Source organism: Aspergillus pseudotamarii (assembly GCF_009193445.1).
Source record: "Aspergillus pseudotamarii strain CBS 117625 unplaced genomic scaffold BDV38scaffold_99, whole genome shotgun sequence".
Taxonomy (NCBI): Eukaryota; Fungi; Ascomycota; class Eurotiomycetes; order Eurotiales; family Aspergillaceae; genus Aspergillus; species Aspergillus pseudotamarii.
The window spans coordinates 23,469-48,635 of NW_022475113.1; the positions used below are offsets into that span (position 1 = coordinate 23,469).

General features: G+C 49.6%; 10 protein-coding genes across 10 annotated transcripts; 6 read left to right on the forward strand and 4 right to left on the reverse strand.

Moving 5' to 3' along the window:
• Positions 1–1,992: 1,992 nt before the first annotated feature.
• Positions 1,993–3,810, forward strand: samB (MYND-type zinc finger protein MUB1; the record flags this gene model as incomplete). The annotated part of the gene is made up of 1 exon (XM_032061019.1): positions 1,993–3,810. One exon carries the CDS (start codon positions 1,993–1,995, stop codon positions 3,808–3,810), a length of 1,818 nt encoding a protein of 605 aa, XP_031907837.1.
• A 387-nt stretch (positions 3,811–4,197) lies between these two features.
• BDV38DRAFT_230988 (putative oxidoreductase, 2OG-Fe(II) oxygenase family) lies at positions 4,198–6,060 on the reverse strand. Its single transcript, XM_032052933.1, has 5 exons — positions 5,766–6,060; positions 5,619–5,678; positions 5,510–5,563; positions 5,427–5,443; positions 4,198–5,371 (listed from the first exon to the last, which is right to left on the reverse strand). Exons 1-5 carry the CDS (start codon positions 5,946–5,948, stop codon positions 4,585–4,587), a joined length of 1,101 nt encoding a protein of 366 aa, XP_031907838.1. The 5' UTR covers positions 5,949–6,060; the 3' UTR covers positions 4,198–4,584.
• Positions 6,061–6,591: 531 nt separating this feature from the next.
• On the forward strand, positions 6,592–8,470 carry BDV38DRAFT_231048 (PIN domain-like protein). Its single transcript, XM_032052934.1, has 6 exons — positions 6,592–6,802; positions 6,879–7,247; positions 7,332–7,429; positions 7,501–8,121; positions 8,190–8,343; positions 8,396–8,470. The coding sequence occupies exons 1-5, from the start codon at positions 6,796–6,798 to the stop codon at positions 8,229–8,231; spliced, it is 1,137 nt and encodes a 378-aa protein (XP_031907839.1). The 5' UTR covers positions 6,592–6,795; the 3' UTR covers positions 8,232–8,343; positions 8,396–8,470.
• A 1,246-nt stretch (positions 8,471–9,716) lies between these two features.
• Positions 9,717–11,345, forward strand: BDV38DRAFT_263421 (thioredoxin-like protein). Its single transcript, XM_032056179.1, has 2 exons — positions 9,717–10,478; positions 10,580–11,345. Exons 1-2 carry the CDS (start codon positions 9,968–9,970, stop codon positions 11,167–11,169), a joined length of 1,101 nt encoding a protein of 366 aa, XP_031907840.1. The 5' UTR covers positions 9,717–9,967; the 3' UTR covers positions 11,170–11,345.
• A 116-nt stretch (positions 11,346–11,461) lies between these two features.
• Positions 11,462–12,117, reverse strand: BDV38DRAFT_263423 (heat shock factor-binding 1 family protein). The gene is made up of 3 exons (XM_032056180.1): positions 11,928–12,117; positions 11,765–11,864; positions 11,462–11,657 (listed from the first exon to the last, which is right to left on the reverse strand). The coding sequence occupies exons 1-3, from the start codon at positions 11,991–11,993 to the stop codon at positions 11,560–11,562; spliced, it is 264 nt and encodes an 87-aa protein (XP_031907841.1). The 5' UTR covers positions 11,994–12,117; the 3' UTR covers positions 11,462–11,559.
• Positions 12,118–12,362: 245 nt separating this feature from the next.
• On the forward strand, positions 12,363–13,911 carry BDV38DRAFT_263426 (EBP2 family rRNA-processing protein). Its single transcript, XM_032056181.1, has 3 exons — positions 12,363–12,606; positions 12,698–13,364; positions 13,437–13,911. The coding sequence occupies exons 1-3, from the start codon at positions 12,451–12,453 to the stop codon at positions 13,727–13,729; spliced, it is 1,116 nt and encodes a 371-aa protein (XP_031907842.1). The 5' UTR covers positions 12,363–12,450; the 3' UTR covers positions 13,730–13,911.
• A 278-nt stretch (positions 13,912–14,189) lies between these two features.
• Positions 14,190–16,282, reverse strand: BDV38DRAFT_263432 (uncharacterized protein). Its single transcript, XM_032056182.1, has 4 exons — positions 15,983–16,282; positions 15,637–15,905; positions 15,412–15,570; positions 14,190–15,358 (listed from the first exon to the last, which is right to left on the reverse strand). Exons 1-4 carry the CDS (start codon positions 16,185–16,187, stop codon positions 14,252–14,254), a joined length of 1,740 nt encoding a protein of 579 aa, XP_031907843.1. The 5' UTR covers positions 16,188–16,282; the 3' UTR covers positions 14,190–14,251.
• A 441-nt stretch (positions 16,283–16,723) lies between these two features.
• On the forward strand, positions 16,724–18,045 carry BDV38DRAFT_275657 (pseudouridine synthase PUS4; the record flags this gene model as incomplete). The annotated part of the gene is made up of 2 exons (XM_032058069.1): positions 16,724–16,757; positions 16,838–18,045. The coding sequence occupies 2 exons, from the start codon at positions 16,724–16,726 to the stop codon at positions 18,043–18,045; spliced, it is 1,242 nt and encodes a 413-aa protein (XP_031907844.1).
• A 127-nt stretch (positions 18,046–18,172) lies between these two features.
• Positions 18,173–22,960, reverse strand: BDV38DRAFT_263437 (putative GPI-anchored cell surface glycoprotein). Its single transcript, XM_032056183.1, has 3 exons — positions 22,241–22,960; positions 18,847–22,127; positions 18,173–18,792 (listed from the first exon to the last, which is right to left on the reverse strand). The coding sequence occupies exons 1-3, from the start codon at positions 22,312–22,314 to the stop codon at positions 18,749–18,751; spliced, it is 3,399 nt and encodes a 1,132-aa protein (XP_031907845.1). The 5' UTR covers positions 22,315–22,960; the 3' UTR covers positions 18,173–18,748.
• A 931-nt stretch (positions 22,961–23,891) lies between these two features.
• Positions 23,892–24,976, forward strand: BDV38DRAFT_231157 (2-oxo-4-hydroxy-4-carboxy-5-ureidoimidazoline decarboxylase). The gene is made up of 3 exons (XM_032052936.1): positions 23,892–24,492; positions 24,565–24,664; positions 24,720–24,976. The coding sequence occupies exons 1-3, from the start codon at positions 24,089–24,091 to the stop codon at positions 24,777–24,779; spliced, it is 564 nt and encodes a 187-aa protein (XP_031907846.1). The 5' UTR covers positions 23,892–24,088; the 3' UTR covers positions 24,780–24,976.
• The last annotated feature ends 191 nt before the right edge of the window (positions 24,977–25,167 follow it).

A 25,167-nucleotide genomic window follows, 5' to 3' on the forward strand; every position in this document is an offset into this window, starting at 1 on the left:
TTAGCCGGAGATCGCGATTCATCCGATGATAATGTCCATTGAAGGTAATCTGACACATGACAGTTGGCCTGTTAGTATTCGGTGATGTGTATTGCGATTGGAACATCGCATGATGATGGACGTTAGATGCCATACGACATATTGCCTTTTTGGGATATATATAAGTTAAACCGTCACGGCTTGCATTTGAGGATTTGTTTAGGGCCAGCATAACAGTCAATATGGCTTAGAACAAGTTATGGCTGGTATGGTGGGTATATCATCGTACATCTAATAAAGAAGAGAAGAGTAATCTTGAGTATACTCGGCCTTGTATATAGAAATCTTTAACCATAGGTCTGGGCATGAAGGGGACTCTTGGGGTTCAAGATGACGGGGAAAGGGAAGAAAATCAAAATAAAATATTAGGTGATCAGAAAACACATAGCTTGCCATGTTTATGATGGGGACCTGTTACCCTGAGCCAACATGCTCTAAACGGTGATCTAAAGGTGCAAGATGAATGGGGAGCCCTTTTAAGTTCTCCTAAGAGAAGGCCAGACAAGGCGGGAAAGTAGAGGGATGGGTATACCTTGCCGGTCTGCTTGGCGATATGTCACTGGCTGAAGGTGGTTTAGACTACATTTAGGTATATTCAATAGTCCAGTATATTTCGTGTTGGTAGTGGACTTCGGAGATCAATATCTCATGGATCCATGCAAGGCTCATCTTAGGGCTGGGTCAAAGCGGAAGGCGAAGCGGTGAGATCAGGTCAGCAGAACAAGCATGCCACATACAGTACAATAATTAGTAATATCAATACATAGTCGTAATCAATTCGCCCCCCTTATATGGAGAATCATTCTCATTAAGTAGTAGTAGTAGTAGTAGTAGTACTGCGTATACGTAGAAGGAGTCCCATGTGTTCAGCATGGACCTCCATTCTAAGCTATTTAAACCCTACCGGAGTTCCCGACAATTAAACTAAGGCAAGACTACGTAATGGATGGATGGTTTGCATGATCTGAATCCAGGTTTACCATCTAACTGGTTAAGCGTAGTACTCGCTGTGAGGAGTATAAGTTTCTACGATCTACGACTTCCCCTCAATACAAGCAATTTCCTAGCGCTTGGAGATGTGCTTAGGTTGTAGTTGCCATCTCCACCACTGTGTAGGACAGGCCGAAAAGAAAGGAAGGGAAGAAGAACGAAAGAAAGAAACGAATGGAATAAGCAAATAAATGGCAAGGGCCGAAAGGAAAGTCTAGTTTCGATCGAGGTCGACAATAGAAAGAAATTTGGTCGCAGTGGCGGGTGGCGCGCACAGGAGAAGAGGATGTTCTCCGTAACAGGAGACAATCGCCTGAGGCGCCTGACTTTGAGAAGGAGAGACTCCGCTTTCGCTTTTTTGGCCCAAAAGCCAAGTCCCCGAAGTCACTCATTCCCTCTCGGACGACTTTTGCCCACATCAGTCAACTCATAACATCGACTCAAGTTCTCCCTGACATTCACGCGGCGTGGTGTTTATCGTTTGGGGTTTCCCGCCTATCCCTGTGGTTCCTTTTTGTACTGTACAGTTAGTTCTCTTCATCTTTGCGCTCATTGCGTTCGCATACCCCCGGTGGATCATCGCCCATTAGGCCTGACGGACTTGGTGACCGAACGAGTCTTGGCTTGGATCAAATCTCCCTTTCAACCTCCTCATCCTTTCTGCAAACATCCTCCATCCCCAATCATCGACTTGGCCCCGAGGGTCCCCCCCCCTTTAGACTATCGCAGATTTTCATGTTTAACCCTTCATGACCTGAGAATAAACAGTCCGAACCCCCTTTGGATTCTCTGCCAATTTCCCACGCCCCCCTCGAGTCACGCCCTCGAGCGAATTAGTTTTCCCATCTTACTTTAGGGGAGGAAAGCAGCCACCACGGACCGAATTCTCCATCGTCCCGACATCCCTCATCTGACGGAATCTCATCTACGAAACCTGTCCCCTTTACGATCCTCTCGCCCATCATGCGGGAGGTCAACTTCAGTATCCCAAATGTCAACAAGGCTTCGGTGAACATTACAACTACCCTCTACGACCGGCGTGCCCTCGATTGCACGTCAACCCTGCCCCTCATAAATTCCCTCAACCATCTCGCCTATCTAACCACTTCCTCCGCTCGAATTCGCGATATACTCACGGTCGATGGCGGGATTGAACGGTTGGTCTGCATCCTCAAAGAGGGTCGCAGTAGAGATTTGATGGAAATGTGGAAGTGGAGCCTCGCCTTCCAGTGTGTGGTCAACATCGGGGTGCGGGGCTCAGAGAGTGTGAGGACGAGAGTAGTCGAAGCGGATATGGTGCCGGTGATTGCGACCATTCTTGACAATTATATCAAGGTGGTGGACAAGGCGCGGGCACGAGCGGACAGCGAAAACCAAAGACACTCGTCACGGCATCACCCCAAGGCGGCCCCTGCCGCGGGCGATGTGACCGGGCGCCCGTCCTTCCCAGACCAGTCGTCCAACAATGAGCAACGCACCTCTCGTCGCCAGGCACCTCCCCCGTCGATTGAAATCCCTGCATTCCTCCACCAGAACACAAATGCACCCGACGCAAACGCCATGGACGTTACCTCGTCCCCTCGTGCCCCCATGACCTCGCCTCCAGAGAGGAGCACATTTGGACAAGAGGCCCACATCCACAGATCGCACGATGGTCGTCATTTGCACAATGGTCATCGTCACAGGGCGATGCAGCCCCTGGCCACGGCCTTGCCACCCATGGATACCGCTGATGGCTTCGGTCTGCGCCCCGTGCGGGACACGGAAAGACTCCCAAGCATGCTGCCCACCTTACACAACGGGATTACATCGCAGCCTGATTCTCCGACGACCCCCAGCGGCCCTGTGCAGTCTCGCAGCCATGCCCCGACGACTGCCGCTAGACAGCGACCTACGTTGAGGCAGCAACAGTCGGCATCGGGAGACTCTGATGATGGGAATGGAGAAGGCTCCACTCTGGGCGACAACACCGGCTCAGCAGAGACATCGGAGCCCATTGTTGGTCTCCAGAACCAAATGGAGATTGATGAAGTGAGCGACCGGCAAACTATGATAGACGGCGTTTCCAATTCCCATGATCTGACCGTGACCGATCCGTCGGAAGGCCAAGAAGCCGAGACGTTCAACATCAGCCATCGTTCCACGGTGGATGGCAGCATCATCAACAACGACACCACGCAGACCAACACGGCTCTGGGGCTGTCTCCGACACAGGCCGCTAATAACGCCAACTCTCCCGCTCTCGTCCCGAGTCCATACTCCCTATACTTCCGCGACCGGTCTGCAGCCCCCCAGAATGTCCTGACAACAATGCCCCGTGATGAAGATGTCTTGATGTCTCTCCAATTGTTGGCCTATGTCTCGAAGTATTGCAACCTTCGGTCATATTTCCAACACTCTCACCTCGTACCGAAGCTCAAGGTCGACCGTGAACTTCAGATGCTGGAGGAAGGAGCGTCGCCGATCGAACCGCCGGAGGAAGAGGAGGAGTACATGCTTCCTGACGATGTCAACATCTTCCCCTTGGTGGAAAAGTTTACAGTGCGTCATCACTCCAAAGACATGCAGTACTGGGCTTGCGTCGTCATGAGGAATCTCTGCCGCAAGGACGAGTCGAGAGGTGGCATTCGACAATGTGCATACTACAAGTGCGGAAAATGGGAAGAGTTCCAGCGACAATTTGCCAAGTGTCGCCGTTGCCGCCGCACCAAGTACTGCAGCAAAGATTGTCAGAAGGCCGCGTGGGTGTATCATCGTCACTGGTGCCACACCACGCCATGATATGAACGGATGAACTTTGTCTAATATATCTAATGCATACCTGGCTTGCATAGCGTCATACCTGCCATATTTTCTTTTTGTTTTCGAGATTCCACATCTACCCGTGCATGGCATTTCAGAACCTGGCGGCGTTTCTCTTCATCTCAAGATACCTTTTCTGTGTTCTCTATTCCTGCAATTCCCATATCTCAAACTCTGTTATTACACCCACTGTTCCATTAACGTTGGGCATGATGCCTATTTACTGCTCATATGGATAACCTCTAGCGGTCATGAATATGCACACGGCGTTTTCCCAAACACTGGGCCTTTCTGTCATTCATATTCCTGTTGCTCTTTTTTTTTCCCCTCTTCGTTTCCCGTTGGTTATCTTGAAACAATCCATACTTCATCTCCTCGACGCCGGACGATTTTCCTTTTGTCAGTAGCTCTTTAGCATATTTCTTGGCTCAAACGGTCTTGTTGGGAGCATCTTCATTTGGCCTTTTGCGTTATTGTCGATATTTACCTCATTGGCGAACCATTGGTCTTGGCCTCTAAATACCACAGTGAATGTTCTGCTTGACGGCAGTTTTGTCTACTCTGTTCATTGCTCTCAGTGCATCCATGTGCATAAGATATTTTGATTAATCTCCTTTATGAATGAAATAGTCTCATGACTTGGTTATAGTTCAGTGCGAGACCGTTCTTTTACTGCTAAGTGTTGGATAACAAGGTATATAACGCAAGGGGAACAGGATACAGTTCTGTGGTCTCGAAGCCACATTCCAGCTATCATTTATCGAACTTGTACGTTGCAGCCAATCGTGCCTCTAAGTGTTCTTGGGCTGTCAGGGTTCGTTTGCCTGGTTCCAGACTCCCAGCCCCGCCGCCAAAGCCAACTTTCTCGTCCTGGACACCACTCTCCTTGCACTTCTGTCGATGGGCAGTTACTATGTCACTAGGGACAGGGACCAGTTCTGTCTTATCCAAGGGGTGGCAAAAGAAGACGATACTGTAACGATCCAGCGGGTTGGGACTCTGTTGCTCCGATAGTGGGAAAACGACGCGGTGGACGGTTGATTTCAGAAGCCCATCTGTCCAGTAGCTAAGCAAGTCGCCGATATTGACTAGAATAGGAGGGAAAGGGAAGGCAGCATCCCGGTCCTCCTCAGCAGTATGCCCCGGTTGCACTGGGACGGGTGCCCAAGTTCCTTCTGGCGTCAGGATCTCCAGGCCTGGCTGGCCGGGACGCTGGAAGAGCAAGGTGACGCTGCCATAGTCGGAATGTGCGCCTGCACGAACGTCGGTGCCGTGCTGGTAAGATGAGGTTGCCGGGGAGGCGATTGAAGGGTAATAGAGGTAACGGAGATTACAACCTGTCGGGCCTTGACTGGGGTCGTGACGAGCAGTGAAGAAGTCCTCAGGGATCTCGAGTCCAAGTGCTAGCAGCTTGAGGATCCTGTCGCAGGTTTTATTGCAGAGATCTGCGAAATGAGCGATTTCCGGCTCATGTGAAGTCAGGGATCGCGGCAGTGGGTGTTGGGCCTTCCCGTCTTTGAATTCCCCAAAGTTGAATGCCCTGAGTATGATCTTAGTTTGATTGTAAGTAATATAACAGGGGAGTTCCGACTTACTCTTTGAAGTCACCTGTCTAGGAGCACAGATAGTAAGTATAGTCATCAGTCACAACTGCGGCTAGAGACGAAGTCATAGTTACCCGTTGGTGCTCTGGATCCAGCGTCTCGACATGCATACCGGACCAGCCATAGTTCTAGGGCCGTCAGTTACTTTATACAGCCTCTCGTATGAAGGGACTTCATACTCACATTGGGCTGGATCCGACAAGCCGCCTTTTCCTCCACGGGGGACTTAAAGAACTGCCTTGACTATCTCGCTGAGTCAGTTAACGCCGTTGTATAAGGGCATGGTTCTCGATGGGAGAGCCTGCGTGGTTGCGAGGAATGTGGTCGTACAAGATCAAAAGCCGTCTCAACATCACTGACGGTGAAGTCAGTTCCTTTGCTGCTCACGTAGAGGAAGCCATATTTCGCGGCTGCATCCAGCATCGCCTTCCCCACGGCGGGGTCGTTCGGATTCGAGATGTCCAAAATTGGGAGTTGAATGAGGGGCCCCACGGGTGTGTTTTCCCCCGCCATGATGGGTTTTCGGTTTTACCACGAGTATGATTAATTGATAAAGGACCTCTGCAATTGTAACAGAAGAGGGAGAAGGGGAGGGAGGGGAAGTGCCGGAATATAAAGATAGAGATGGGGGGCTACGGTTATCTCTTATCAGAATGCCATGGTTGTCGGATCGGAGCGATGCGACAAGGGTCCTTTCGAGTAAAGGATAGGCAGTGAACTATCGGTTTTCTCCAGCTGTCAAGGGTGAACCCCTTCTAATCTAACAGTTGATGGTATAGGGAGTTTTAATGTTGTGTATATACTACTACTAGTAGTCAATAAATATATATATGTATCCTTACGCAGTGGCGGTAGGTATATATCTTGTATTGTACCGACTGTTTCAATACATACAAATCCAAAATACATCAGAGCCTTACCTACACCTTCCGAGCAAAAGAGAGAAGTCATGAAGTCAAATCGAAAACGAATGAAGTGTCAAAGGAATAAGCATGTACATTCGTCCAGAAAACCGGATCAATTGGCTAGATCTGAGGCAGTGACGGACTTGGATATAATATTTATTCGACAGTTGGCTGACCGGTAGCACCGCCATTTCAGCCAATGGAAACAAATCATCATTTGAATTGATCGCCCAAAAACAACGAACTTCAACACCACCAACTGGACTCGTGCCCACCCCTCCGTGTTTCCTCTCCCTCCTCTACATTCCCATCCACCACTCTATACTCCTTTTCGTGGACTGTTCCCCTCCCCCCCCCTTCCTCTTCTCTTCTCCTCTCCGGTCACCCTCACCGGGTCTCTCCATGCCTGGTATCCGTTAAGGTTCCTTGGTCTTGACACAGCTCTAGCTCCAATTATGCCGAGTAAGCTCCTGCTGCAGCTCTTTCTGTCTTAAATGAATTGAGAGTCGATGGACTGATGATATCTTTCTCTCAAAAGTTCGCCCATTGGATGAATGGGCCGCTGCCCGCACGCAGTCCCTTCCACTCTCCGCCCTCAAAGGTGCCGTCGTCGGTATCGATGCTTCGCATTACATCAAACAGCACCTCCTCCACCCTTCCACCCGTGAGCCTCTCCTGGTCGCTCTTGGCGGATTCCCGTTCGCCCTGAGGAATAATATCGAACGAGAGCTGCAGCTCTTCAAGGACTTGGGCGTAGCATGTGTTTTTGTTTTCGACGGTCTCGACTTTGGCACTAAGAACCAGCGACCCCACGTATCGCCGGAGTCGGTACGGGCATTTGAGCAAGCTTGGGATCTCTATGACCAACAACAGGCTGATCAAGTGGTGGACGCATTTAGTGGTGCTGGTAGGGGTTGCCTGGACCCTTGAATCGAGGAGCGACTCGCTCTGCACCGCCTGAACCTGCACTGACAATGTTTGGGTATTCTAGGCACTCCTCGACCGGAATCTCTGTATCGGTTCTTGCAGCGTATTCTCCATAATAATGGTATAGATTATATTGTGGCGCCTTATAGTGCTGCGGCTCAGGTGAGATGGCGGGCCGAGAAGATTTGCTGTGCCCGTGTCCTAAGCGCTTTTGACAGCTAACGATTGCATAGCTTGCCTACCTCTCAAAAGGCCCTGATCCCCTGGTTGATGCAGTGTGCGGCCCATCGGAAGTCTTGATGTTCGATGTGGATAAGTTAATTACCCGGATTGACGCCGACCCAGCGCAGTTTTGCTGGATAACCAAACAGACATGCCAGGAGGAATTAGGTAGACTTTCCAATGAACAGTTCCTGGATTTCTGTCTCCTCCTGGGGTCTTTATTCCTACCGACATTCCCCATATTTGAGAACCCCGCCTTTCCTGGAAAGGGCGCTACCATTCGGGATGCTCTACCGATGTTCAACTCTGCTGGACGGAGCGCCCTCTCGCTGTGCGCCCAGTTCGAGGAGGATCGCCGTATGCAGGAGCTTCAATACACAGACCGTTACAAGCGTGCATTCATGACAGTGAAGCACCATGTGTTTATAGATGCGGAAGGACGGGTGGGCCCGATGGACCCAGAGAACACCTCTTCTGACATGCACGAGTTGATCGGTCAGCGTCTTCCCGAAGAACTCTACTTTTATCTCTCTAAAGGTGTCTTGGGCGCTGATGTGCCCAACTACCTGACGTCTGGCGAGGTCATGGTCTCTCGGCCTTTGGGCGTGGAAGATACAGAAATCTATCGCCAGGTTGCCGGGACCACCCTTACTCCAATCAGAACCCAAGCGATATGCTTGCTTTCTAACTCCCTCCATAGATTCTACCAGACCAAGGTGATCCAAGTGCGCACTTGGTATGATGAGAGGTCCGATACATCAGTCAATCTCAAGTCTTTGCCTTCGGTTAAAGATACTATTCAGTCTTGGAAGATCCGGATTGATCAGCTACCGGAGGGGCTGAAGAAACTGCAGGTTAGTCTGCTAATGACCGTCGATTTCACAGCGTTCCGCTAATCGAGACCAGCGGTCGAATGGTCCGTTCAAGTTTGCCGTCCAAAGCCTGAAGGATTCAGAGTTTGTGTCCAAGTCTCTCTCTGCCAGGGAGTCCCAGGTATGTCCCATTTTGTTCGAGTTGTGCAAACGTGGCAATCTGACTAGTGCCAGCCGTTGTCGTCCCAAGAAGAGATCCTTGCCAACGTATTCTGGAGATTCTTACAACTGCGTGGGTATATCGACGAGAAACACCAGCTCACATCCTGGGGCTCTTGTCTAGAGCAAGCCCTATCGGTGCTTGACCCAGCCGATAATCTTGAGGAGGCTACTTTCCTTGCCATTGAGATGGTGCGCTTTGGTGTCCTCAATGCGAAGCAATGGTTTTCCCACGTATCGGGAGGCCCGATGAGAGGTTCTGGTAAGCTAATCGAGCCCGCCTTCTATGTCAGCAGAGCCATGCTGATATGTCTTTGAAGATGAGGACAAGAACTTCAATATTCTCGTCTCTCGCGTGGCGTGTATCGCTAAACTACAGCATAAGAGCATTGGCTACTCTGGACCCTTGAGCCGGCAGCTACTCTGCTACCGATCGTTGGTTTCGGAAGTCCGTGTCACATTAAGGAATCTGATCGAAGTCGTTTTGACGGGTCTTCTACTCAGCGGAGATGCTGACAGGGATCGCGATGACTGGACCGGATTGAGCGTCAAGTAAGCGGGACCTTGTCCTAGCCAACGAATGACTGGCCTAACATGATGTAGATTGCCCTTTATCGACGACAATGACTGCGGCCTGGGTATCGCCGTCCGCACATACCTTGATGACTTGCCCCTGCAGGCCGACCCGACATCTCCAGAGGCACGGGCTGAAGTGAAGTCGAAGGGCAAGGAATGGTTCCAACACAGCGATAGCTTTACAGGTAATTTGGATTTGGCTTTCAAGCTTTGGGATGCGGTGAGTAGATCTTATGCCATAGACTTCCGACATGAACTCTGTACTGATTTCAACTTGCAGGTCTACAAAGGAACACAGCACGCAGGAAGAGAATCCAAGGACAGTAAACTATTTGGAGACGCCAACAGCTGGTTGACCGAGAGGCGGTGATAAGAATTTACTGAGAATAAGAGGCGCAGAAGAATATGAACTACCGTAATTCAACATTTCTGAAATCTACACGATCCTACCATCCGGACCCTATCAGTTGGCCATATGAATATGAAATCGCCACCGCTTGATGGATGGGCTTATACTATGAAGCAAAAGAACCCATGTATTAGTAAAATACCATGCTTCTGATGATCAACCATGGTTTAGTAGATTTATTCATTCATTTATTTTATTATTATTTTTTATTGTTTTTAATTATTGTTTCCGTTGAAGCTGGACTCATTTGCCAAGTTGATACCAAGTGTCCTCTTCCGACCCGCTTTTGGCGGTCCGCCGCGGAGCTCTTTTGGCTCTTTGGCTCTCCGCGCCGATGCTTCATTTATCCGCTAACTTTCATTGCTCCGGAAACTGACCATTTGCAGTTAAGGCGCAATTGTTTCAACCTCTGTTTCCGAACGGTAAAGCTTGTCCTCACGTTTTATCTTCCCAATAATCACCATGGCTCGTCTGAGCTACCTGCTCGTGAGCTGCCTCAGCGTCGTGAGCGCTGCTTCCGCAGTCGTCGACCTGGTCCCCAAGAACTTCGACAATGTCGTCCTCAAGTCCGGCAAGCCCGCCCTCGTTGAATTCTTCGCCCCCTGGTGCGGTCACTGCAAGAACCTGGCCCCTGTGTACGAGGAGCTTGGACAAGCTTTCGCCCATGCCGAAGACAAAGTGACCATCGGCAAGGTCGATGCTGACGAGCACCGCGATCTCGGCAAGAAATTCGGTATCCAGGGATTCCCGACTTTGAAATGGTTCGATGGCAAGAGTGACAAGCCCGTGGACTACAACGGCGGTCGTGATCTGGAGAGTTTGTCTAGCTTCGTGTCAGAGAAGACGGGCGTCAAGCCTCGTGGCCCGAAGAAGGAGCCCAGCGAGGTTGAGATGCTGACGGATTCCTCCTTCAAGACTACAATTGGAAGTGACAAGGATGTTCTGGTCGCTTTTACCGCCCCTTGGTGTGGACGTGAGTTTACCCTTTTCTTGTCTTGATACTCAGCTGGGCTGTTTATTGGATTTATCATGGGGTGCGTTGATGGGCTCGACCGGGTACTAATTTGCCACTAGACTGCAAGAACCTCGCCCCTACCTGGGAGTCCCTCGCTAAGGACTTCGTCCTCGAGCCTAACGTTGTGATCGCCAAGGTCGATGCTGAGGCCGAGAACGCCAAAGCTACTGCCCGGGAGCAGGGTGTCACCGGCTACCCGACCATCAAATTCTTCCCCAAGGGCTCCAAGGAGGGCATTGCTTACTCTGGCGCTCGCTCGGAGGAGGCCTTCGTTGAGTTCGTGAACGAGAAGGCTGGCACCCACCGCTCCGTCGGAGGCGGTCTTGATGACAAGGCTGGCACCATCGCCTCCCTCGACGAGCTGGTCGCTAAGTACACCTCCTCCCAGAACGTTGAGGAGCTCCTCAGTGAGGTGAAGATGGCTGCCAAGGGTCTACAGGACAAGTACGCCCAGTACTATGTCAAGGTTGCCGAGAAGCTCAGCCAAAACAAGGAGTATGCCGGCAAGGAGTTGGCTCGTCTGAAGAAGATTATCGCCAAGGGCGGTTCGGCGCCGGAGAAGGTTGACGACCTCATCTCTCGCAGCAATGTTCTGCGCCAGTTCCTGAGCCAGGAGAAGAGCGATATGGACATGAAGGATGAGCTGTAAATGTACAAATTCGTATATGACGTGATGGGGATACACCCGGAGAGCTAGCTATATGTGATATGAATGTGCTCTTGGCTATAGAACTTTGGTATCAGTCCGTCTCTGTAGAACCCCTATAGGAATAATGAATGAAAACGAAACATTTACACTAACTCATGAAATACACTAGATCTATGAAAAATAACCAGATAACATTCTCAGGGTATCGTATGCAATCGTCTTAAGACCACGAAAAACAAGGCCCTGCAAAGACGCAAACCTCTAATCAAGACGAGAAAAAAAAAAAAAAAAAAAAGAATGCAATGAATGCGCAAACAACCAAACTCCTCATAGAATCAAAACAAATCCCCTAGTCTAACCCCGTCGCACTATCCATCAGAGCAATTCAGATTACTTGGTCGGACTTCCTGGTCCCGTCGGCGTACTTGAATCCTCAACAATTGTCAGCGAAGCCTCCAATTCATCAAGCCGCCTTGCCATATCGTCCACTACCACACAGTCCGTCAGTCACCTGAGCCAACATGTTCTCTCTGGGGGCAGGGGGGGGGGGGGGGGGGGGGGGGGGGGGGGGCGGGGGTAATAGGACAAGACACACGTTTCCCGAACATCTCCCGCGACACATTATCGAATTTATGCTGTAATTGATCGAGAAGGTCATCCACAGCTGCCGCGAGCTGGCCCTGTGCATCGGTAGCCTAGGTGTAGAATTAGTACACAGATTGTACCGGTAAGATGAGGAGGGGGAGGGAGGGACGTACCTGCTCGCCAGTGGGGGGAGTAACAGCCTCGGAGGTAGAGACCGATTTATTGTCGTCTTCCGTCATTTTGAACCGACAAGTAAAGTATTAAAAAAAAAGAAAAAAGAAAATAATACAAAAGTATACGTCACAAAATGAAAAGGGGAACGTCAAACACGTTCTCAACCAAACCCTGACACCAGTAGTATAGTATTTATAGGCAGGAGACGCAAGTCATCACGATAAGATGCGCGCATACATACCACATACCATACAAAACCCTGGATCAACTATTCTCCATCCCCGATATAGAGAGGCTGTCTAATCCTGATACAGCCTAGTGCATCCTTATCAATAGCACTAACCGGATTAGGCCTAGCTCACATCCCAAAAAAATTCCCGTGGTTGCTACTCTTTGATCGTCTGGGCTCCGACAAGTTCTGGTTTTCGAATATTAGGATACCCTTCTTTTTTCTTTTTCCTTCTCTCTCTTTTATTTTTTCGTTTCTAAATTACAGGACTTTAAGGTTCTTATCAGGGAAAAATGCCTAAGCGGAGTAAATTGCTTCAGGCTCTGGATGACCACCGGGGTCGCGATTATGAGGCTGAGAAGCAGAAGAAGCTAGTTAAGGCGGCGGAAAAGAGGAAGGCTGCTAAGAAGGTTGCTGCTGGGGAGGATGGTGTTCACGCGAAGGATAAGGTGGGTTTCCTTCTTTGTCTTAGTTCTTGCCCTTTCGTTTTATATATATTGCTCGATTGGCAATTGGTATTAACTGGTTTGGCGATCAAAGGCCGAAGACCTGAAGTTCAAGAAGCGCGAAGCCGAGGAAGAGGTCGAAGAGGAAGGATCAAGCGACGAGGAGGAGGAAGAGGAAAAGGAAGAGACCTCCGATAAAGAAGAAGAGGACGATGACAATGACGAGGAGGAAGAGGAAGAGGAAGAAGAAGAAGAAGACATCCCGCTCTCTGATCTCTCGGACGACGAAAGAGAAGACGTCGTACCACACCAACGTCTCACGATCAACAACTCCGCCGCAATCAACGCCTCCCTCAAGCGTATCTCCTTCATCACACCCAAGACCCTATTCTCTGAGCACAATTCGCTAGTCTCGCAAGAGCCGATTGACGTCCCCGACCCCAATGATGACTTGGCTCGCGAGCTGGCCTTCTACAAGGTTTGCCAGGCGGCTGCTTCGACGGCGCGTGGACTACTCAAGAAGGAGGGTATCCCGTTCACTCGACCTGGAGATTACTTTGCTGAGATGGTTAAGACGGATGAGCACATGGGCAAGATCAAGAAGAAGCTGTATGATGAGGCGGCGGGCAAGAAAGCGGCTGCGGAGGCTCGCAAGCAGCGTGATCTGAAGAAGTTCGGAAAGCAGGTCCAGGTCGCCAAGTTGCAGCAGCGCGCGAAGGAGAAGCGTGAGACTTTGGAGAAGATCAATGATCTGAAGAAGAGTATGTTTGGTTCCTGTATCTTGTTGTATTGGCTTCCATGCAATGAGTTTGCTGACAGAATCGTATGAACAGAGCGCAAGGCCAACCCCTCCGGCCCTACAGACAATGACAACGATATGTTCGACATCGCCATCGATAACTCCGAGTCCAAGGGGCGCAAGCGTGGCCGTGAGGATGGCGGCGGTCCCAATCTGAAGCGTCAGAAGAAGAACGAGAAGTACGGCTTTGGCGGGAAGAAGCGCCACGCCAAGAGCGGTGATGCTATGTCCAGTGGAGACCTGCGCAGTTTCTCAGTGAAGAAGATGAAAGGGGGTGCTAAGAGGCCTGGTAAGAGCAAGAGAGCTGCTGCCAAGGGACGGATGTGATTGACTTCCTTGTTCTTCTTATTTTTGCTTGTATGGGATGTAAAAACTGGCTTTATGGGGTTTCAAAAAGAATACTGTCGATTATCTCCTAGACTCTGGATCCAGAATCGTGGAATTATTCCGTGGTTTCGGGTTTGCTTTATGTGTACATTGAAATAATATGGATGACCTTGTCCACAGCACCTGCCTTCTTATACTAGTACATTCTAAGTACTTGCTGGCAAAAGAGATATCTTAACATCGCTGACAAAGAAATGCCCAGCCATATCAGATGTCATACCAGCTCTACGGCGGCCCTAAGATTGCAGCGAGAGGCTCTGCTCACTCGCATGGAGTCACCAAATATCAAGCTTATTTCTAGTACCTGCTTGTGAGAAAGGTTAGACATGTATACATACCACTAGGGAATTGTGAACCCCTACAATCTCAGATTTGGTCCAAAAAAAATAAATAAAAAGAGAGAGAGAGATCTGCTCGTATTGAATAAGGATATTATCAAAATCATAAAATGCTGCCTTGCAGCTACGCTCCAATCCCGGTAGTCCCATTTGTTGTCCCGTCCATGGCTGTAATATCTAAACCGCCCATTCCTCGAATATGCTCAAGGAGATTATCAACACGAAACCCTATATTGAGCTGGTGTTCGGAAAAGACCAGGTCCAATTTGACCTTAGCATCATCTGCATGCTCGAGCGAATGAGCCCGGATCAGCTCCTTGCCGTGTTTTGTATTGCTCTTGTGAATAACTTCGTCGCAACCTCGGGCTTGACAAACCCATGTATCGGATGTTGATTCATTTCCGTTAAGAGTGTCTGACTCCGAGGGTGCCTGGTCACCGACAGAGACCGACGTATTGCGACTTTGGAGGATTTCCTGTAGCGCGGGTGCCTTCTGAAAAGGCGTAGTTTCGGGGTTGGAGAGCATTGAACGGGTTCTGCGTTTCGCCCGCGTAGATAAAGGATCGCGGACAAGATCATGACCGCGAACTTTGCTGGGAGTTTCAAATTCATCCATTGCATCAGGGTTGTCATCTGATAGATATTCATCGTCCGCTGCGGCGACACTCCTCGTTCGCTTGCCAATTTTCTTGCTAGCGATCGTGCTTTTAGGGCGTAGCACAGACTTACGGACCCGGCGCCTTCGCGGCCTGGGCTGTTCTTCTTCATGCTCACTGTCCTCCTGAGAGGACTCATCTTCGTTGGATAAACGAGGTCGTAGTGGAGTGAACGCTATTTGTTGCACGTCGTGTTTCTTCGCGGCGGCTTTCAATTCTCGGTATATGACCTTGCGTGACCAATCAAAATTTGGAGTTTTGGCCTCATCCATGAGCTCTATGATTGCATCGGCTTTTGAGGCTATGAGGTCTTGGGCATATTCTGTACTATCGATCTCGAAGCGCCCCACTATCGTGGAGGCAACAAGATCAAGATTTAGTTGGCGTTTCGCCAAGTGTCCGGCCTCCTTTAGGTCAAGGATCACCTGGTAAATGGCCTCTGTTTGCGTTTTAGAGACCGCGGTTGGGTCTGGTTCATGAGCTGCCTCTTCCGGTTCATCGTCGGTTTTGTCTTCTTCGGGTTCTGATTCTGCTTTCGGTGATTCCAATTCGGCCTTAATCCCTTCATATTCCTCCTAACCATCGATTAAGCTACTGTTATTGATAGTACAGGAGGGGGAACAAGTACCGGAAACTTTTCACGAAGGTGCGCAAAAATGTCTGTATCGACCCAATGAACACCCTCCTCGCCCTTCAGCATTCGGGTAAGTAGGAAGTGATGATGTTTGTAGAAGACTTCAGCCGAATCATCGTTATCCTCGCAAATCCCATGCGTATGGCTCACGTACTATCCCAGGGGTTCTACGTCAGTGACGATACTCCACTACGAGCGCATGAAAGGGGATCCACTAACCTCCTCGCACAAGTATTCAACGCTCGGAGTCCGATTCCTCCGCTTGCTCCGCCGCCTTTTCTGGTGTCGGTCCGCTAAGAAATATAGTAAATCGATGGCCTCCACCACATCATTGAACATAGGCCGATAACCCCTCGCAGGCGAGATGGAGAACCAGCCTGCACGGCCGGCAACCCAGATGCCAACCTCACCATCATCGTGCTGGCCGTAAGCGTAATGCGTAACGTTTTCAAGAACAATTCGTTTCGTAAGGTAGTCTTGGTCGAGCACTGATTCCAGCGATTGATGTGTCAGAATGAGGGGGACGTGGGCTATGGTATGTGAGCTGTTGTAGATCGGAACGCACCGAGGGACTCCTGCTCCTCCTCCACCTCATCCAAGCACCCGGTTACTTGGACAGGATTGTCCGGGGAGGCCGTGAGGAGGTTTGCATAGCGGGATTTGCCCGGGACCAGGACTCTGACCTCGGATAGACTGAATTCTTCCCAGTCGTTCTCGTCAGCAAGAGACGGGTCTCTGGCGGCCAGGACACTATCTTCTCGCGATGTCATGTCTCCGGAGGCAGCATGATGCCTTGACCGACATGCAAGGAAGGGGTCACAAAGAGGCTCTTGGAAACCGATATAATGAGAAACGGGATGAAATAAAGAAGAACGGGTGATATTGACAGGCGTTGTTGAGATTCCAGAGGGTCTAAAGAGTAGACGATGGTTTTGTATTTATTGAATCTGGTAATTACCAGGCGGTACACATTATGCACTACTCATGAATTCCGTATCTTACGTGGTCCATACGTCAGACTGTATTACGGAGTTTACACCTTTTGCAAGTGGGCGCAAACCCGCAGCTGTTTTTTCTTCTAGTCGCAGTCGCAGTTTCAGTTCCGTGCTGTGGTTGTTCAGTTGATAGAGTACAGCTTCTCTCATTCTTGGATATTTAGGGCTGCGGGTCAATTGAGAGCTGTTTTGTTTCTAGATTTGGTCGCATACAGCATCACCTAAGCTACTACTTCAACTCCCCTTCTCCAATTTCTCTTTCCCCGCGACTGATGGGATTCCGCCCGGGCTTTAGGCTATTTCGAACTACCATGTCTGGAGAAAAGATTTACGAAGGTGTTTTCGGTATGTTCTCCACATCACATTTCTTTCACTCAAAATACAAAGTATTTTGGCAATCAACAGCGAGCTAACAACTGCAACAGCCGTCCATAAACCCCAAGGAGTCACTTCCGCCGATGTCATTCGCACCCTCCAACACCACTTCAACCCTTCAAAGCTCTTCAAGCCTTGGTTAGAAACCGAGCGCGCCCGTCGAGACCGCGAAAGCAAGAACCAGCGCAGACGGCGCCGCACGCAACGTCTGGATGTCAAAATTGGCCATGGAGGAACCCTCGATCCACTGGCAACCGGTGTGCTAGTCACCGGTATCGGAAAAGGTACCAAACAGCTTAATGACTTCCTGGGATGTACCAAGACCTACGAAACAATTGTGCTTTTCGGAGCCGAGACAGACACCTACGATCGACTGGGCAAGATCGTCCGACGGGCTCCATATGAGCATGTCACGCGCGAAGTGGTTGAGAAGGCGCTGGAGCAGTTCCGGGGGAAGATCATGCAACGCCCGCCTATCTTTTCGGCTTTGAAGGTCAAAGGGAAGCCACTTTACGAATACGCTCGTGAGGGCAAGGAGCCGCCAATTGAGATCCAGGAGAGGCCTGTCGAGGTGACGGATCTGCGTATTCTCGAGTGGTATCAGCCTGGTACACATGACTTCAAATGGCCCGAACAAGAGGCCGCTGCTGAGGAGAAGGCAGTCGCGGAGAAGCTCCTCGCGAAAGATGATGCTCTACCTGTTGCGTCGTCCGCCGAAGCTGCAGGATCAGCCGCGAAGACAGCAGAGCAGGATACTTCGGCTTCGACAAAACGCAAGACACCACCCCCGGCGGATAGTCCCAAGGCAGCAGAAGATAATACCCCGGCCGCGACTGAGGGTGAGAACTCCCCGGCTGCGAAGAAACAGAAGGCAGCTGAAGGCGAAGCGGTTCCGGCACAGACCGAGCAATCGTCGTCAAATGCCCCAGAAATGGCAGAAGAGAAGTCAGATGCGCCGCCAGAGAAGGCTGAATCTGCCCCTCAACCGCAATCTGCGGCTGTTAAGATCATTATGACCGTCTCTTCGGGCTTCTATGTCCGCTCCTTGGCACATGACCTGGGCAAGGCCGTTGGTAGCTGTGGACTGATGAGTGAACTCATCCGGACACGCCAGGCAGATTTCGAACTTGGTGCTGACAAGGTACTTGAGTACCGGGATCTGGAGGCTGGTGAAGAGGTTTGGGGCCCCAAGGTACAACAGTTCTTGGAACAGTGGGAGAAGAAAAGGGCGGCCGAGGCTACTATCGATCAGAATTAACCATACATTAACCTAAGCCTCACTGGCGTTTGCAGGGTAAGGTCGGTGAATCTAATCGCTTGGCTATAATATGGGTCTGCTGTAATTATGTGTGTTGTACTATCTAGGTGTATACGGGGCAAATAAACTTAAAAAGTCTTGCAAATGTATTCGTATGTCCAAAATTGTCAACAAAGAAGATGACGAATGTATACACATTTAAGGAAGGAGAAGATACGAGGCATGTTGAACTTTTCAATGCATTGCTGTCAATCCGTTGGCATCGACAGGCATCGAGGTCTGTAGGTATCCAAATCCAGCAACAAGTCTAGGCGTAGAATGAATCAATCACTCCATATCAAAGAATTCAAGAGAGGATAAAAAGGAAGGAATGAAGATGACAAGTCAGTTACTGATCCTCCCCGTGTCAAACAGCGGTTGGTTCGCTGTTGGGCAATAGGTCTAAATCATAAGATCATGCATCTCATCAAACAACGATTAAAAGCCAATAAGAAAAACACGCTCTAAGGTTGAAGAGAAATGTAAGATCTGTCTGCTGAGAACTAAGGAGGAACAGCTGGTAAACAAAGGGAAACCGTTTTTAGAGGGGTATACCGCTGAAAACTCAGATACCAAAAGGAAACAAGACAAAAAGACGGACGAGGGTTCCATTACAGGGTGCATTTGTATACAGCTTTAAACGAATGTAAGAGTATTTGCCGATTTATTGAGACAGTTGTTGATGGGCGTTGTGAGCGTCGACAAGAGCTAATCACAATCAGTTATCGTATACTCGATTATGATGCAGGTAAGGCCACTTACTTTGAAGGACAAAGGCTTGCCCTTGTCGCGATTCGCAGGCACATTGAAGAGTGCTCCCGTCGAGAAAATCTAGCAAGATACTGTTTGGAAGCTCCTGTCGATCCTCATCCGGCAGAGCGGGCGTCCTAAATTCACTAAGATGATATCGTTTGACCATGCTGCGATTACTTGAATCAATATTTCCAGGAGTCAGAATCAAGTACCCCTTATCATCGACGCGAACAAATCGTCGCTTCCAGAGCAGCGTGTCAGGGAACTGGACATTGACCTCTCCGATATCGACTGCCTGCGCGATCTCGACTCCTGTATCAAGTGGTGTGCTTTCTTCTTTAACCACCGGGCCTAGTGAGCTAAACGTACTCTTCCGCGAAGTTGAGGTAATAGATGACATACGACGAAGAAGTCGAGATGCGCGAGATTCTTTCTTTCCTTCCGGAGACAAAGGGGCATCCACGACAGGACTTGAAGTGCCTTCATTCTTGGTGGCAGAAGAGACAGACATCCGACTCTCTGAGCGTGGCATTGACTGTGCAGGAGGCTGGTTACTCGAGCCGACGGAAGACGGAGACATGCTGCGCTCTTTCGACTTGCTAGCCATAGGTTCTGGCGACGGATGGGGCGAAGGAGAGTCGCAGGCGTCATGTTCAACTGTCAGGGGACTAGCGTGGAGATTGAGCACGCTGTTCTCTGAAGGATCATCCTTGGAATCTCCTGGAGTAGTATTTGAATCGCGAATTATCCTGGCTGTAACAGACACTGAATTTGTTCGTTTGACGCTTGCACTGGATTGTGAGTCGGGGCGTCGCACGCTGGAAGCTCGAGAGAAACTTTCGGGAGTGAACGATCCATGCCTAGATCCTGGCGCTGAGTCTGAATTGCCATTCAATGAGACGGAGGCTCTCTTCCTAAGAGCCTCGAAGGAAGCCGACGACGGTGCTGTTAGGTTCTGATTCGGGCTTGGTTGCACATCGCCACGGCTCGAAAATTTCTCTAAGGCTGCGATGCGTTTTGAGATGCCCGAAGACACATTGATCTTCTTAGCCACCAGGACAGAACTATCAGCTTCATTGTAAGGTGTCGATACAGACCTTCCCACAGCTAGTGCATGTATGTTGGGTGGTTGGCGTCCGATAGCACTTGGGTTGGAAACCGCTCGTGAATTTTTCCATGCATCAGGGGGGCTTCGGTCGTTTCCATTATTAGAATAGCCCGGGGATAGCGGCGAGTTCCCAACTGAAATGGGCTTGGCTTCCTCTAGTGTGGCGCTCTTTAATTCCTCCATGAATGAATCATCGGAAAGATTATCGTCATCCGAATAATCCGGTGTTGGCACTTGAATAGGTTCAAGGTGAGGTCTACGCTTTTCCTTCCGGGTATCGACGTCCTTTTGCTCCGTGACCGACACTTCAGGGGTCAGGTCATTCTGGGTCTCAGTAATGTGAGTCTCGTGGGTTGTCGGGGAGTCGGAAGTTAAACTTGTGCGGAAATCGGGGGTCGAAAGTACGGGGATGGACTGAGGCAGGGCAGACTCGGCAGGTTCTCCAATGGCGTCGGTCTCCTGTTCAACAGGAGCAAGAGGATTCTCGGCTGGTGGAGAACGCACGGCAATTTCTTCGTCTGGAATGTTGAGGGACCTCTCCTCAAGTGGGACTTCTTTGCCCGCGCTAGGCGAGCCGGGACCGCTTTTAGTCTCTTCGTCAATTGACTTAGTCAAATCCTCTCCAACAACGTCATCAAGCACAGAAGCCGACTGTGCGGTCTGGTAGTGGTCCATCTTTGAAGGCTCTTTAGCATCGTCCGGATTTTCCACACTTGTTTCAGAAATGTCTCGCAGATCAGTGATCGACATGTCAGGGGTTGAATCTGAGTTTACGGTATCCGAAACGGCCTTTATGTGCCCATCGTGTACCTCGACTGGCTCTGGAACAACGGTAGGCTGAGTTTCCGACAGGGGACCCTTGCTATGCTCTAGAACACTAGCCTTATTCTCGTCTGCTTGGACACGTTTTATGTTGTCATGGGCATGATGAATGTTCTCCTTGTCCTCAATCGGATCGAATTGTGATTCTTTTCTCTCTTCAGCGTCTTGGTGAACTTTCTTCCCTTCTTGTGCCCTTTTCTCCATCTGTGTTTTCCGTAACTGAAGCGCTTTCATTAGCCGTTCCCTTTCCTGGGATGTCCCGGAAGATGATAATGCGCTTAATGACTTTGCACCAGGCGACAGCTGGGGTCTAGAAATAGGCATCGACAGGGGAGGTACGAGTAAAGGAGGCACCGGAGGGACCGTTCGGCCAGACATAGATGCTACAGTGCTTCCCTGGGATCGGGGACGAGCGGGATTAGGATTGCTTCTTCGCAGGGAAGACGACCGCATGCCAGCTGGCAAGGAAGCGACCGGTCGCTGTTCTGCGCTTCGTGACAGATTCCCTGCGGTGCGTGGCCGCCCACTTTCATCTACCGAAGGCCGAGGACCGAGCTTAACCTTTGGTTTGTACACACCTGTGCGTTCTAGATCTTTTAAAGATGGCCTAGCTGATTGAGAAGACCTTCGAGGCTCGGAGTATGACAGCTCGTCCCGCGAGGTCTTACGCGAAGCCGGACGCTCGGAGTGGTGGTCGCCGGCAATCGACGGAGGACGGTCGTTGGCTTGGGTATCATCCAGTGGTTTCGTCGGGGATGATGTCTCGGTGCCATGGCGAATAGAATGTGCGTCGGACGCGACCGGCGAGGCGACGATGGTTGCTTCTGATAGTTGGCTGAACGATCTTTGCCGAAAGTCTTTGGTCGCGACTGGCAGTGGCGAAGCGTCTTTGCTGCCGGGGGTTTCCTCTGCATCTTCCGCGATTTCCATCAGCCTGCGACGGCGGAGGGAATTCGAGGAGGAGGTGATAGAACCTGAAGCGGTATGTAGTAGACATGCGGAGGATAGTGCGCTCTCAGTGAGCTCCGATGGCTGTGAAAGAGAGAATACAGTATCATGTGGAGAGAATTTGTCTAGAATCGACTGAAACTGCACGGTTGTACGGGCTGAGGGTGGGCGCAAGATCTCATCAGTAAGAGTGGAGATTGGGATGACGGGTAATAAGGATATACCTTGTACGAGCCGAGAGATACCCTCCGGTAGATAGCTGAGCACTACCTTCCTGCGACGATATTGTAGAAAACCATAAAGCGGAGACTTTTCTTCATAACCGTCGATCGCATTCCGTACGTCGGGCACCCCGCCGGTCCCCCGATCGAGTAGAGCCACTTCATCCCTTGATACATACTGGAGAAGAAACCTAGATGCGGAAAGGGATGATCAGCGGTTGCTTAAACCGCCCTGTGATGTTTTGATGCAAGTATCCGTGAAACATCAACTGCGCCGGGAGTCGTGGAAACAACTTCGACTTACCATCCTCCCGCTTCGGTTAAAGCGGTTTGATAGGCTTCTATGACAGCGGGATTATCTAGCCCATTGAGAGACATGACGAGAACTGCATGGGAGGCGAGACTTTATTGGTAAAGAAAGAAAAGAAAGATAAAAATAGAAATAGAAAGAGTGTCGCAATGTGAAGCAAGAAGTGTAGCGAGTCTGCTGGTGTCCGAAAGGAAAGAGGGGGAGGGGACGAATGCAACGAGGGACGACTGAAGATTGGAAAACACAAGAAGAGGAGGAAGAAGAGAGCGTTCTAGCCAGTAAGGTAGGTATGATCTGGAGAAGTAGCAGAAGGAACAGCCTCCTGCGAGCCGAGATCACCCCCAGGCTGGATAACTAGCACGGGTAATTAGATATCAGGATCATTGAATGGAGGCGAGTCGAGACGGTGGTGTGTATTTCACGAACCTCTCAGGAGTTCAGGGGCTCTTTCTTAGTGGATGGTCCGATAACCTCCACTTCTTGTCTCCACGTTTTCTTGGCCCCCCGATGGTAACCAACGAATGTCGAATGAATCTCCTCGTTTGGTTCAGGTACACAGTACAAGCTCGGCCACTTCTATGGAACATGAACCATAATTGATATACTACTCCAAAGTATTGCAATCTGGTGTCATTAATGGTAATGAGACTCCGTTGAGAGCACCCGAATCTAACATACCACAATCGGCATTGAATTGGATCGGAGATGAATGAGGGATGATCGCAGCCACTAACGGGGGACTCGGAACGGCACCTTGTCCCTATGGAACCAATTTTGTAAGTACATACAACGAACATACGCAGTACACGGGTAAATTACCCTATATCTATTATCTACCTAGGTACTCCGTACAGCGTACTACCAAGTACTAGCTCTCACGTAAATTGCCAATATCCGATATTTTTAGGCAAGTTGTCCTTCCCCCGAATAGGAACCAACGCCCTAGTAGGAAGTCAATTATTTGACTCCCAATCGGGGCACGTCAAAGAAAGTCAGTAAGGGGGGTCATATCCAATCAATGGCTATCTCCTTTTATTCAGGTCCTGTACGAGTATGTACCTGGCACTTGCAAACTGCAGATGTAATCGATATCTTCCGTTGCGCAATTTATTTATTTATCTTTTTTAAAATATTAATTCAATAACTTCAAGATGGTATCCGACATCTTGGAACATATCACCTATTAGTGAGGTTTTTGGCCTTCAACCAATCGTAATGTTGAATGTACAAGTGATGGTCATTCGGGTCTGAATGTTCGTGTAAATCATGAATTATTTTCCAGCCCAGAATACTACTAGTAGAAGGTCTCGTATTGCCCTATCTTGAGCCTAGGACCCCTGAATTTTGTGATGCCTAGCTTGTTCAGTTGGTACAGGTACTGGAAGATCTAATCAATCCGATCAGGCTAATCAGTTTGTCCAGAAATACAAACTTTAACCACCAAAATAGTATCCCATCGAGTGCTTCTAGAAGACCGAAAATGCCACCCTACGGAATAGATTCTTTACTTTTTTTTTTCCCACTAGTTTGTGGGGTTTCCCCATAAGCTTTTAATTAGTCACACAAACAATAACGGTGTTCAAATTTTGAAACTCAGAATATTTCATGAAATCAGTGGGATATTTTATTCAATTTTCCAATTCCCCACATACTCGCCCTACTGAGTGCTTTCCGCTCTGGAGTTCTCCGCCTTGCTCGGAGACTGCCGATGCGGGGACCATCGACTTGACTATATATCGAAACCCAACCAATTTTCAAAAGAAAAAGCTACCTTAACTGTACACTCAGTATCATATCTGCACGGAAGTTACTACGTCGGAAAACCACCGCACATAGATCGCCATGTCTCCCAGTCTCCCCTCGCCGTCATCACTCACTTCGCTCTCACAGGAACAACAATTCCAGGTTCTCGATACGCTCTTTGAGCCATCCCCGGAACTTCATGCGCTGATGGCCCCTATTCTGGCCAATCAGACGTTCTCCTCATATGCTAGTTTGATTGATGCCGTCGGAGGCCGCATGTCCGCTCTATCCGCAGCGAATTCGCCGACTGATAAAGCCGTTCTCGTTGGAATCTTGGGGTCGCATCCCCGTTTGGGACGACCGAAGGTGGCGCAATCTGAGCATATAAGTGAATTGAGCAAGAAGGAACAAGCGCAGTTGAACACAGGAGCAGAGGAGTTAGCGGAACGATTGCGACTGCTGAACGCTGAATACGAGGAGAAATTCCCAGGATTAAGATTTGTGTTCGTGACCAAGTCATATCCCGTCGCCGATCAGGACTAATTTAACGCTCTTTTTTTTTTTTCTGGTTCTAGAACTTTTGTCAATGGACGGAGCCGAGACGTTATCATGGTGGAGATGCGACAAAGGATTGACAGAGGTGATGCCGAGAAGGAGATAGAAGAAACCATCCAGGTAAAGTTGTATCGTGCTCCCGTGACGGATTGAGAGTACTAATCTACGGACTCAGGCAATGTGTGATATAGCTAAAGATCGGGCACGGAAATTGGAACAGGCGTCGCGGATATAGATACATGAAGAACATACTATAGGTGGAATAATCTGGGTATATCGCCGCAATTAAGCGTTGTCAGATTAAGATAGCCCATGGTCAAGGAAATTCCCAGTACAAGGGGCTTATTGTTCAACGCGGACATCCAGACACGATCGCCAGATCGCGTGAGTGGTGGTCAAGCGTTGTGGCTATGGCAACCGATGTGGAGACCACTCTGCTCCGGTCTCTGTCATGTCTTCTAGAAAGATATAACTACTATATATTATTATCAATCAAACCAATGCGGAGATGACAGTATCAGTCACTGAATCAGAGATCTTGACCAGTATTCCGATAATTAATTACTTGGCAATAGTCATTACTTCATGAGGCGTGGAACCACCTATGACACAATCCAATCCAA